General features: G+C 52.0%; 1 protein-coding gene across 2 annotated transcripts; it reads left to right on the forward strand.

Moving 5' to 3' along the window:
* Positions 1-6,956: 6,956 nt before the first annotated feature.
* On the forward strand, positions 6,957-10,892 carry ZNF48 (zinc finger protein 48). 2 transcript variants are annotated; one of them, XM_036310138.1, is made up of 3 exons: positions 6,957-7,105; positions 7,618-7,710; positions 8,804-10,892. In XM_036310138.1, exons 2-3 carry the CDS (start codon positions 7,632-7,634, stop codon positions 10,603-10,605), a joined length of 1,881 nt encoding a protein of 626 aa, XP_036166031.1. In that variant the 5' UTR covers positions 6,957-7,105; positions 7,618-7,631; the 3' UTR covers positions 10,606-10,892. The 2 variants fall into 2 exon arrangements, with proteins under 2 accessions (XP_036166031.1, XP_036166032.1); XM_036310139.1 differs by lacking the exon at positions 6,957-7,105 and adding an exon at positions 7,248-7,449.
* Positions 10,893-12,171: the final 1,279 nt, after the last annotated feature.

Genomic DNA, 12,171 nt, shown 5'->3' on the forward strand with positions numbered 1-12,171 from the left:
TCGCTGCACGAGCTGCTGCTCTCCCTTTGCGAGACAGCCCGCCAGGTCTTTCCTCTAATAAAGCCTGTGTCACCTGTTTTTTCGGCCTCCGACTGACCTTTCAGAACCAGCAACCTTTAAGTGCACAGGAGGATGCTCAACCAACTAAGCCACACAGGCCAGGGCCTCTCTGAGCCTTTAAAGCTAGTCTCCTTGCCCTGGCCAGTGTGGCAAAGTGGGTTTCTGTAGATTCGGGCCTGCACACTGAAGGACCGCAGGTTTGATTCCCCGTCAAGGGCAGGCACGTACTTGGGCTCCCCACCCCCTGGACAGGGCACGCTGGGGAGGTAGCCAGTCCATGGTCTCTCTCACATCGATGTTTCACTCTCTCCCCATCCCTCCTTCCCTTCTATTTTCTCTGAAAAAGCAATGGGAAAATATCCTCAGGTGAGGATTAACAACAACAATACAAAAAGCTAGCATTAAAAAAAAAAAAAAAAAAAAAGCTAGGGCAGCCGGCATGGCTCAGTGGTTGAGCGTCGACCTAAAAACCAGGAGGTCATCGTTCGATTCCCAGTCCAGGCATATGCCTGGCTGCTGGCTGGATCCATCATTGATCTCTCTCTCTCTCTCTCTCTCTCTCTCTCTCTCTCTCTCTCTCTCAAATGAATGAAAAAATATTTTTAAAAAATAAAAAAGCTAGTCTCATTATTATGCCTTGTAAGGGCCTGCTTGATCTGGATCCTGCCCATTTTCTTTCTCCACTTCTTGTGGTTTTATTATGTCCCTTTTAGCCCATGTTATGGACTGACTTGTGTTTCTCAAAAATTCATGTGTGGGAACCCTAACCCCCAACGTGATTGTATTGGAGATAGGGCCTTTAAGGAGGTAATCAAGGTGAAATGAGGTCATAAGTGTGGGGCCCTCATCTGGTAGGTCTGGAGTCATGAGAAGAGATACCACTGATCTCTCTCTGCAGAGAGGAAAGACCATGTAAGGACCAGTGAGAAGACGGCAATCTACAGCCTCTGGAGAGAGGTCTCGCCAGAAACCAACCCTGCTGGCACCTTGAATTTGGACTTCCAATCTCTAGAACTACGAGAAAATAAATGTCTATTTAAGATTGTGGCATTCTCTTATGGCAGCCTGAGCAGATTAATACAGCCTATAGCTCAACCCTTTCCCCTCTTCACTCTAATGAGTTTAATGGGTAATTTTTGTATTGTATAAATTTTGAAATATGTGTACAATACAGTACATTTTTTATTTCATTATTATTTATTTTAGAGAAAGGGAAAGAGAAAGAGAGAGAGAAACATCTATCAGTTGTTTCCTGCACATACCCCAACCCACAACCTGGGTAAATGCCCTGATGGGGAATCAAATTCTCCTTTCGGTGTACAGAATGATGCTCCAACCAACTGAGCCACACCAGCTAGGGCTAGTATACAGTATAAATTTATGCAAATGGTTTTATATATTAATATATAAATATATGAATACATTTCTGTGAATTTTTTCATTCAGCACTATTTTTTTAAAATATATCTTATTGATTTTTTTTTACAGAGAGGAAGGGAAAGGAATAGAGAGTTAGAAACATCGAGGAGAGAGAAATATTGATCAGCTGCCTCCTGCACACTCCCCACTGGGGATGTGCCTGCAACCAAGGTACATGCCCTTAACTGGAATTGAACCTGGGACCCTTCAGTCTGCAGGCAGATGCTCTACCCACTGAACCAAACTGACCAGGGCTCAGTACTATTTATTTATTTATTTATTTATTTTTGCTACTTTATTGTGTGTGTGTGTTTTTTTTTTCAGTACTATTTTTAAAAATATATATATATTTTTTTTAAATATATATTTTATTGATTTTTTACAGAGAGGAAGGGAGAGAGATAGTTAGAAACATCGATGAGAGAGAAACATCGATCAGCTGCCTCCTGCACATCTCCCACTGGGGATATGCCCGCAACCCAGGTACATGCCCTCGACCGGAATCGAACCCGGGACCTCTCAGTCCGCAGGCCGACACTCTATCCACTGAGCCAAACCGGTTTTGGCTAAAAATATATTTTTATTGATTTCAGAGAGGAAGGGAGAGGAAGAGAGAGACAGAAACATCAACGATGAGAGAGAATCATTGATCAGCTGTCTCCTGCACACCCCACACTGGGGATCGAGCCCGCAACCCGGGCATGTGCCCTGACCAGGGATAGAACCTCAATCTCCTGGTTCATAGGTCGATGTTCAACCACTGAGCCACGCCGGCCGGGCAATTCAGCACTATTTTGAAGATTTATCCATGTTGCCATGTGTATATCTTACCTTTACTTCAACTCCGTTTTTAGTACTGTTCCCCTCATGTAACCTTGGGAAAAATCACCTCTGAGCCTCACTTTTCTCATCTACCAAATGGGTTTGGAAGCTCCTGCCACACTGAATTCACAGAAGTTGTGCAAACTTCACATGATTATAGAGACATTAAGAGTGTCCTCTTACTAGTTGTGTGACCATGGCATTTTCCTTTAACCTCTCTGTGACTTACTTTCTTTTTCTTTTATTTTTTTTGAAGGTGGTATAGCAAAGGCGGAGATTTATTGAAGAACGAGTACAGATGCCCAAGTGGGGAGGAGGAAAGAGTCCCTGACTTAGTTTCTTTATCTGTTAAATGGCACCATCAACAAATTCTACCTGATAGGGTCATGATGAAGATATGATCTAATACACAAAAAGCTGTTAGTACCGTGCCCGGCAGATGAGATGAGCCCGCACAGAATGCTAGTATTGTTATGGAATGAGCTGGGGGTGTGACAGTGCCACCAGTTCACATCTAGTGCGTTCTTGTAAATTCGTTGCTGAGGATCCAAACAGAGTGAATCAGTCAGGGTTACTTACGGTCCTCTGGGGAGACAGAAATAGCCAAAAGTGTGACAGCACTGATGCTAAGGTAGTGTAAGAGGGATAAACAGTCCTTCCAGAAGCCACGGGAAGGGAAAATGCTCCTCTCCCTTCACCACAATCCTTCCTCCTTGCTCATCAGGCTGAGCAGCCCTACTGTCAGTTAAAACTGAACTCCCCCCCACCCTTGCTCTCCACAGGATATAGCCAATGTGTGTCCAAGTGCTTCCTATCAATCAGAAAAATTGGTCCCTTTCTTTCTATACCCTCTACCCTCTTGCTCCTGCCCTCGGTTCAGACTCTGATCAGCTCTTCCCTGAGTTATTCAGCAACCTTTAAGACAATAACATGGGCCTGGCTGGCATGGTTCAGTGGTTATTGACCTATGAACCACAAGGTCATGGTTCAATTCCCAGTCAGGACGCATACCTGGGTTGCGGGCTCGATCCCCAATTTGGGGTGTGTAGGAGGCAGCCGATCAATGATTCTCTCTCATCATTGATGTTTCTATCTCTCTCTCCCTCTCCCTTCCTCTCTGAAATCAATAAAATATATTTAAAATAACATGTAAAATAAACATGTATATTCATTTATTGTACAACCAACACATATTCTCATAGAAAATTTTAAAAAATGCAAATAGATTAGAAAAATTTACATCTAATATCACACTATTAAGCCTTTTTATCTTTCTAGATTTTCTCCTATGCCTCTACATATTAATATATATTTACAAAAATAGGATCATACTATAACTTTGTTTGGAAGCCTGTTTCTGTCCATTCATACTAGTATGTTCTATACATCTTTCTCTTTTAAAATATATATTTTTATTGATTTCAGAGAGGAAAGGAGAGGGAGATAGAAACATCAATGATGAGAGAGAATCATTGACTGGCTGCCTCCTGCACGCCCCACACTGGGGATAAACCCACAACCTGGGCATGTGCCCTTGACTAGAATCGAACCAGGGACCCTTTAGTCTGAAGGCCAACGCTCTATCCACTGAGCCAAACCAGCCAGGGCTATACAGCTTTCTTTTATTTTTTATTCTTTGTACATTTTTTCTTTTTCTTTCTATGATAATAAATGCACTTCTACTTTGCTATTTTTACAGATGCTCAGTATTTAGGTTGATTCGCATTCTCCACTGGGATAAGCAATGTTGAGCAGGGACGAACATCTTTGTGGTAATATCATTGTGTACTTGTCCAGCCATTTCCTTGGGCCTAATTCCTATAAAAGGAATTGCTGAGTCAAAGGAAGTAACATAGCTCTAGCCAGTGTGGCTCAGTTGGTTGGGCAATCGTCCTGTGCACTGAAAGGTCGCCAGTTCAAGTCCCAGTCAGGGCACTTGTCTGGGTTGCTGGTTCTATCCCAGGTTGGGGTGCGTGCAGGAGTCAACTGATTGATGCTGATGTTTCTCACTCTCTCCCTTTCTCTCTGAAATCAATAAAAACATTTTAAAAAATAGTAAGTGGAACAAATCAATGTTTCTGTCTCCCTCACTCACTAAAAAATCAATAAATATATTTTTAAAATTTGCTCTGCAGAAAAGGTGCTTGGCTGGTCTTTTGTGTTAAGTTTAGAGATGATGTGAATTAATAGTGATGCAATATTCTATTTATATGCTTTTTAACTCCAACAAATCATGCATAGTCATTCATGTGATAAGGTCTGGGGGTTGTTTAGACAAAGATCCCACCTTGAGCTTCCTAAGGGGCAATGCATGGTACACAGCAGTTTTTCCATTTAATAATCTGGATTAGTTATTTTTATTTTTTTAAATATATTTTTAGCCAGGCCGGTGTGGTTCAGTGGCTGAGCATCAACCCATACACAGGAGGTTGCCAGTTCGATTCTGGTCAGGGCGGGCTGCAGGTTGCCCAGGGTGCAGGCTCAGTCCCCAGTAGGGGGGCAGGTAGGAAGCAGCAGATCAATGATTCTCTCTCATCCTTTTTTTTTTTAAATATATTTTATTGATTTTTTCACAGAGAGGAAAGGAGAGAGATAGAGAGTTAGAAACATCGATGAGAGAGAAACATCGATCAGCTGCCTCCTGCACATCTCCCACTGGGGATGTGCCCGCAACCCAGGTACATGCCCTTGACCGGAATCGAACCTGGGACCCTTCAGTCCGCAGGCCGACGCTCTCTCCACTGAGCCAAACCGGTTTTGGCTCTCTCTCATCCTTGATGTTTCCTCTCTCCTCCCTTATTCTCTGAAATCAATAAAAACATATTTAAAAATATGTTTACACATATCTACATAGTTTTTATTTGGATTAGTTCTTTTTATCTTGCTATGTTTTCATTTCCTGGAGGGGCTACTGTATCTTTAAACCCAAGTTCAGGTTCAGACCTAGTAACTCGCGGCTTTGTCTTCTCAGTCAAAGCCAGCTCTGCAAGAGTATGATGTGTGGGCTGCTCAGCTTTGGGGGGAAGGTTCCTTCAAGAGGGGCTAGCTCTTGGCCATTTTTTAACTTCTTACCTGTTTGCTGCCACAGATACCTGCCACATGTTGGACCCTCAAATGTCTGTGGCATAAATGAATAAACTTACCACACACGCTTTCACTGCTTTCCTATTATATAAACTCACGACACATTAAAATGGGAATGTTCTCAATTGCCCTCTTTGAGGATAGGTCTTAATCATCTTGGATCGCAATCTGCTAGCACATTCTAGGTTTTCAGTTAGTATGTGGGCCACTGTGCATTTCATTCCCTCCGTATGGAGTTCTTCATTCAGCCCCCACTTCAGCTGTCAGGCACAAAGACTTTGGACTTTGAAATCTTAGCTGTCCTTGAAGTACCAGCTCAAAAATGCCACACCTTCCTTGGTTACTCTAGCGGCGCCAAAGGACCAACGGCTGATATTTTTTTGCAAAGTGATTTTACACATACTAATCTTCAACCATTCAAATGAGGTATTAATGTTCCCATTTCACAGTTGAGGAAACAGAAGTACTTTCCCCAAGGTCAAACAGTAGTCAGTGACAAAGCCAGAAATCAAACAAATGACCTTAAAGCAGGTCCAACGCCACTACACTCTACAGAGGTATCCCGCTCTCTGCACTACTCCCCTTCGGTATCGGGTCATCTGCACATTTCCACACTCCAGTGGGCCGAGCGCTTCCGCATAAGCTTCTTTGTATTATTTCCAAGGCCTAAACATTGTCTAGATTGGTTGGTGAGCCATACGCAGGTGTTGACTTGTGGTCCTTGTTTCTGTCTAACATCCACGCACACAGACACCCAGAATCAAGCGGACTCGTTCCCCCATCAGAACGCCTCCTGCCCTCCCGCTACGGGGGCAAGTAACACAGGCCTTGGCGTTCATTTTCCACGATCTGCGTGCTTGTCCCTTCAGCCTGGCAGCACCCCAAGGACAAATCTTACATGCGTTCCATCGCTTGATACCACATTCTTGGCTTAGCAAAGAGTGGCTAATAAATGTGGATTAATACTGTCCCCCCTCCCCATCATCAGACGGGCTGCAGGGACTCCCAAGCGCTCGGCCCCACAGAAAGGCCGCCCCAAAGGACAGACACTGGGACTCAGGCCCAGCCAGGGCCCCCCAAGCTGGGAAACGGGGCTTAGGTTTCCGCCTCTCCCGGCGCGGCCTTGGGCAGGGCTGCGACCTGTCCCGGGTCTTGGTCTCCCCGTGGCCCTATGTCTCTGCTGGTTTCATTGTCTTCGTTGCTCGGCCTGGAGCCCTGCCTCTCCAGGACCCTGGCTGTTCTCAGCTCCTCCGCCTCCGCTCCATGACCGTGTATCTGTTTCTGCATCAGCCGCGGCCTCTCGGCTCGGCCTCAGCGTCTGCAGACTCGGCGCCCTCAGGGCACGACTCTGAGTCCGGCTCCGGGGCTCCGCTCCGGCCGCAGGTCCGACGCCTCCGCCCGCCTCTCCCCAGCGGCGTCCCCGGAGGCACCCGGCCTCCGTCTGCGCGCCGCCCCGGCCCATCCCCCGCCCCGCCCCGCCCCCACCCGGCCCGCGGCGCGCAGACCGGCCCCGCTTTGTTCCGAGGCGCGGGCCGGCCGGCTTTGTTCCCAGCGCCTCGGAGCCACGCCCCCGCCGCAGGTCGCCGCCGCCCTTTGTCTGCCGGCCGGCCCCGCACCCCGGCCGGTCCGCGGCGGGAGCTCTTTGTCTCCCCGGCCGCCGACCCGAGGGCCCGGCCCAGCGACAGTTGGGAGCGTCCGGCTCGTCAGCAGGAGGCACACGGTTAATACCACCGAGTTCGGGCCCGTCCTCGGCTCAGAGCCGCCCCCTCCCCGCCCGCCCGCCCGCCGCCCCCGAGCTCGGCCGACCGCCCGGCCGCCCCCGGCGCGCGGCTCCTCCGGGTCCTAGAGCGGCTCCGCGCGGCCCGCTCTTCCGTTTCCCGTCCCCGCCCCCGGCGGCCGCCCCGGGACGCTGGTCCGAGTCCCCTCCCCGTTGGACGCGGAGCCCGCATCCCAGAGCTGTCGGGGGCCCGGGCGCCGCGCTCACCCCGGGGCTCCGGGGAGCGCGGGGCGGCGGAGCCGGAGGCGCCCAGGGGGCGGGCGGCCGCGAGCCGGAAGGAGCAGCAGGTGCAGGGGCGCCGGCGGGGGCGGGGGTGCGGGGCGGGCACCGGGAGCCGCGCCCGGCACCTCGGACCCAGATGGTGCCCGGTGCCCGCGCCCGCCGGCGGAGGGCAACGGCCGGGCGCGGGCCGCACGTGGCCGCGTGACCGGGGCTGTGCTTGTCCCCTTGCCCAGGCGGCGAGCCTGCGATGGAGCGCGCGGGGGAGCCCTGGGGTCCGGACCTGCACGGCCGCGAGGAAGGGGAGCCGCCGGGCGGCGCCCGCACAGGTGAGGCCGCGGCGATGCGCCGCCATGTATAGGTGAGAGCTGGGCTGGGGGCCGCGATGCTGGGCTCCGCCTCGCCAAGACGCAGGAAAATCGGCCATGAACTGTGTTTCCAGGGAGAGAGGGGAGCAGGAGCAAAAACAGAGGGAGTCCGTGTGTCTGTGCACCTACTGTGCGCCGGGCCGGTAGGGCATCATCTCAGGGACTCGCCCTCCACAGCAGTCCTCGGCCCTCGCTGCCTGTGCCCGGCAGCGGGTCTCCTGCTGCCTCACCGGGCAGTGGCAACCACCTCCCTCAGCCCGCTTTTCTCCAGCGATGCACCCTGCGCCCGCATGGAGCCCAGACTGCATCCGATCTGGTCTCCTTCTAAAACCTCCCCTAGCTCCTTCTGCCTCCTAATTAAGAGTCTTAGCTTAGTGTTCGGTTCAGCCCCTAGTCCCAACCTCCCTTTCCAGCTTATCCTCTAGTGTCTGTCTGTCTGTCTGTCTCTCTCTCTCTCTCTGTATTTATACATTTGCTACTTTGGTGACAGTGCAGTTATTCTGAACCCACAAGTATGATTATTTTTGCTTTGCCTTATTTCTCCTACCAGCCCTAAGCATCTTGAGGGGTCGGTGTGTGTCTGGGGCATCTCCAGTAAACACAGACGACTGAAGTAATAAATTACAGAATGGGCTAAAACCAAAAAGACAGCATTGAAATAGCAAATACCAGTTTTTCTAAATAGGGACAATATGATGTAGTGGTGACACAGGCCTGGGGGTCAGACAGACCTGAGTTAGAAACCTGGCTGTGCTCCTTGCTAATCTTTATAACCTTGAGCAAGTGACTTAAATTCTCTGAGTCTGCAGATGGGCATAGTAATGGCATTACCTCATGGGGTCGTTTGCAAGTGTTGAGTAATGCTTAGTTCGGTGATTGGCGCGTGTCAAAGGCGTGGTTAAAAGGAAAATACTATTATTAATGAGAGGCGCAGACAATAGTAAGTTCTTTAGAAGCTCAGAGAGAGAGAGAGATCCTTGTGACGACAGATTGTCAAGAAGCCTTTCTGGGCTGAGCGGCAGGGCAGGTCTACAAATCGCTTTTCTTTCCCCAGGTCCCGGGGGTGAGAATGTGGAGATGTCTCGGGCAGATGAGTTTGAACCTACCCCACAGGAGGATGACTTGGGGTTCAAGGAAGAGGACGATTTGGCCCCAGGTGATGAAGTAGGAAATGCCTCTCTCAAGCCTGAAGGCATCCAGACCTGGGATGACTTGTGGGTCCAGAGAGAGGGACCAGGAAAACCTCAGGCTCGAGACAGAGGCCCCCGGCTCCTGGGAGAACCACGCTGGGGCCAGGCTAGTGATCGGGCTGCTGTATGTGGCGAGTGTGGCAAGAGCTTTCGGCAGATGTCGGATCTGGTGAAACATCAGCGGACACACACCGGGGAGAAACCCTACAAGTGTGGGGTCTGCGGCAAGGGCTTTGGGGATAGCTCTGCCCGGATCAAACACCAGCGAACTCATAGTGGCGAAAAGCCCTACAGAGCCAGACCGCCAGCCCAGGGCCCTCCAAAGATTCCTAGGTCCAGGGTCCCTGCCGGGGAGCGCCCCACTATCTGTGGTGAATGTGGCAAGAGCTTCCGGCAGAGTTCAGACCTGGTGAAGCACCAGCGGACACACACGGGCGAGAAGCCCTACAAGTGCGGCATCTGTGGCAAGGGCTTTGGCGACAGTTCTGCTCGCATCAAGCACCAGCGAACACACCGTGGGGAGCAGCCCCCCCGGCCCATGGTGCCCCGGCGGCCGCCCTCTCGAGCAGCCACAGCAGCCGCACAGGGACCCAAAGCCCAGGACAAGCCATATATCTGCACCGATTGCGGCAAAAGATTTGTGCTCAGCTGCAGTCTTCTGAGCCACCAGCGCAGTCACCTGGGGCCCAAACCTTTTGGCTGTGATGTGTGTGGAAAGGAATTTGCCCGGGGCTCAGACCTGGTGAAGCACCTTCGGGTGCACACGGGAGAGAAGCCCTACCTCTGCCCTGAGTGTGGCAAGGGCTTCGCCGACAGCTCTGCCAGGGTCAAGCACCTCCGCACCCACACCGGCGAGAGGCCTCACGCCTGCCCTGAGTGTGACTGCACCTTCAGCCTCAGCTCCACGCTTCTCCGCCACCGCCTGACTCACATGGAGCCGCAGGACTTCAGCTTCCCAGGCTACCCCCTGGCTCCCCTGATCCCCAGCCCACCCCCCAGCTCCAGCTCCCCGCCACCTCCTCTTGGTACCAGCCCCCCACTGACACCTCGAAGCCCTTCGCACTCAGGTGACGGGCCTTTTGGCCTGCCTGGCTTGGAGCCAGAGCCCAGGGGCCCACAGGCTGGGGAGCCACCCCCACCACTCGCGGGTGACAAGCCCCACAAGTGCCCCGAGTGTGGCAAGGGCTTCCGCCGAAGCTCAGACCTGGTGAAACACCATCGGGTGCACACGGGGGAGAAGCCCTATCTCTGCCCTGAGTGTGGCAAGGGTTTTGCTGACAGTTCAGCCCGAGTCAAGCACCTCCGTACCCACCGTGGTGAACAGGCTCGGCCGCCACCACCATCCACTCTCCTGAGGCCACATAACCCCCCCGGCCCAGCGCCCATGGCCCCTCGACCCCGAGTCCGGGCCCAGCCCTCGGGACTCAGCCAGCCCCATGTGTGCGGCTTCTGTGGGAAGGAGTTCCCGCGGAGCTCAGACCTGGTAAAACACAGGCGCACACACACGGGGGAGAAGCCATACAAGTGTGCAGAGTGTGGCAAGGGTTTTGCTGACAGCTCTGCCCGGATCAAGCACCAGCGTGGGCATCTGGTCCTGAGGCCCTTTGGGACCGGGGGTGGTCTGGCAAGGCCCCTCAAGGAGGAGCCACCAGTGGGACTGGAATGATGGGGCAGAGGGAGGGTGGAGGAGCAGGAGACCACAGGGGTGGCATCTTGCCTAATCAGAGAAGAAGGGACCTGGGAGTTGGTGGGAGAGAGAAGGAAAGAAGGTGGGAGGGGAAGAAATGGAGAAAGCAGTGAATAGATGAAGATTGGAGACAATGATCTTGAAGCTCAGGAAACTGTCCCAGCTGGGCTCAGTCAGGACCTTGCCAGTGTGGTCTATACCCCCAGCTTCTAGAACACTGCCTCGTGCACAGTAGGCACTCAATAAATCTTTGTTGAATTAAGAAACTGGTCTGAGCCTGACGTCTTTAACCCTAAATTCCTGTAGCCTCTAACCCAGGGGTGGGCTAACTTTTTGACTCGAGGGCCACAATGGGTTCTTAAACTGGACCGGAGGGCCGGAACAAAAGCATGGATGGAGTGTTTGTGTGAACTAATATAAATTCAAAGTAAACATCATTACATAAAAGGGTACGGTCTTTTTTTATTTTATTTTAGTTTTATTCATTTCAAACGGGTCGGATCCGGCCCGCGGGCCGTAGTTTGCCCACGGCTGCTCTAACCTGTTAAGAATGGGTCAGCACCCTGGACCATGGTTTGGTCCAACCTTGTGAGACTTGGGATTTAGGGGCCAGAACTAGGCAGGGGCAACTTGATCATCCTTCTAAGGAGAGTATTGCTGTGCGGCAGGCAGTGCCTAGCCTCAGGCCACTGGACATGGTCTTGGCCAGAAGGGCCCCCGTGGACAGAACCCAGACCTGCCTGCCTGGGAGGACCCCACCCACCCTGACACCTGGACGCTGGCAGAATGGGCCAGAGAGCAGGAGGAGAACTGCACGCCAGGCCCAGGCCCTGTGCACACCCGCAGAGAAAGCGGCTGGGAGGGCAGGACTGGAATGAGAAGCCAGGGAAGTTCCAAGGCCAGACAGACACAGCTCCACGTTTCCTTGCCAATAAACTGCTTGTCTGCGGCTTGGACTCGTGTGTGTGTGTGTGTGTGTGTGTGTGTGTGTGTGTGTGTGTGGTGAGGGGTGGAAAAGGTGTCCAAGGGTCACAACAGGCGGAATCCCCAAGCTGTGTGTAAACGTGTGGGTCCCTTGCCTTCTGTTCTGGTCAAAGAAGTGGACTTAGCTGTTTTCTAGCCCTGACATCTGGTTAAATAGCCACCAGTTGTCAGCAGGTCCCAGATCTTGGTGCCCACAAGGTGCCATCCACACCACGCACGCCATACAGTGTGGCCCTTAACAGGAAAATCTCTGGATCCCACAGGCTGAGGGTGTTCAGTGGCAACAAGTGGGCCGGAGTGTGGTGGGCTGCGCTGGTGCAGACAGAAGGCCCCAGCACTGATGCTCTGCCTGCTGAGAAGCCCCACTTCTCTGAGACCCTTTTTCATTTATCAAGAAACAGGTCATTTGGCTGCACATCGCAAAGAGAAGGCAAAAGGTGTACCTCTATCACCTGGAAAAGGCCAACATATTTCCCAGCGACCCAGGTGTCTTTAGGAGCGGGACTCCGATTGCTGGCTTTTTCTAAGGAGGGTGGCAATGGGGAGGAAGGAGTGAGAGGA

Source organism: Myotis myotis, unplaced genomic scaffold (genome assembly GCF_014108235.1).
Source record: "Myotis myotis isolate mMyoMyo1 unplaced genomic scaffold, mMyoMyo1.p scaffold_m19_p_5, whole genome shotgun sequence".
In the NCBI taxonomy this organism is placed as follows: Eukaryota; Metazoa; Chordata; class Mammalia; order Chiroptera; family Vespertilionidae; genus Myotis; species Myotis myotis.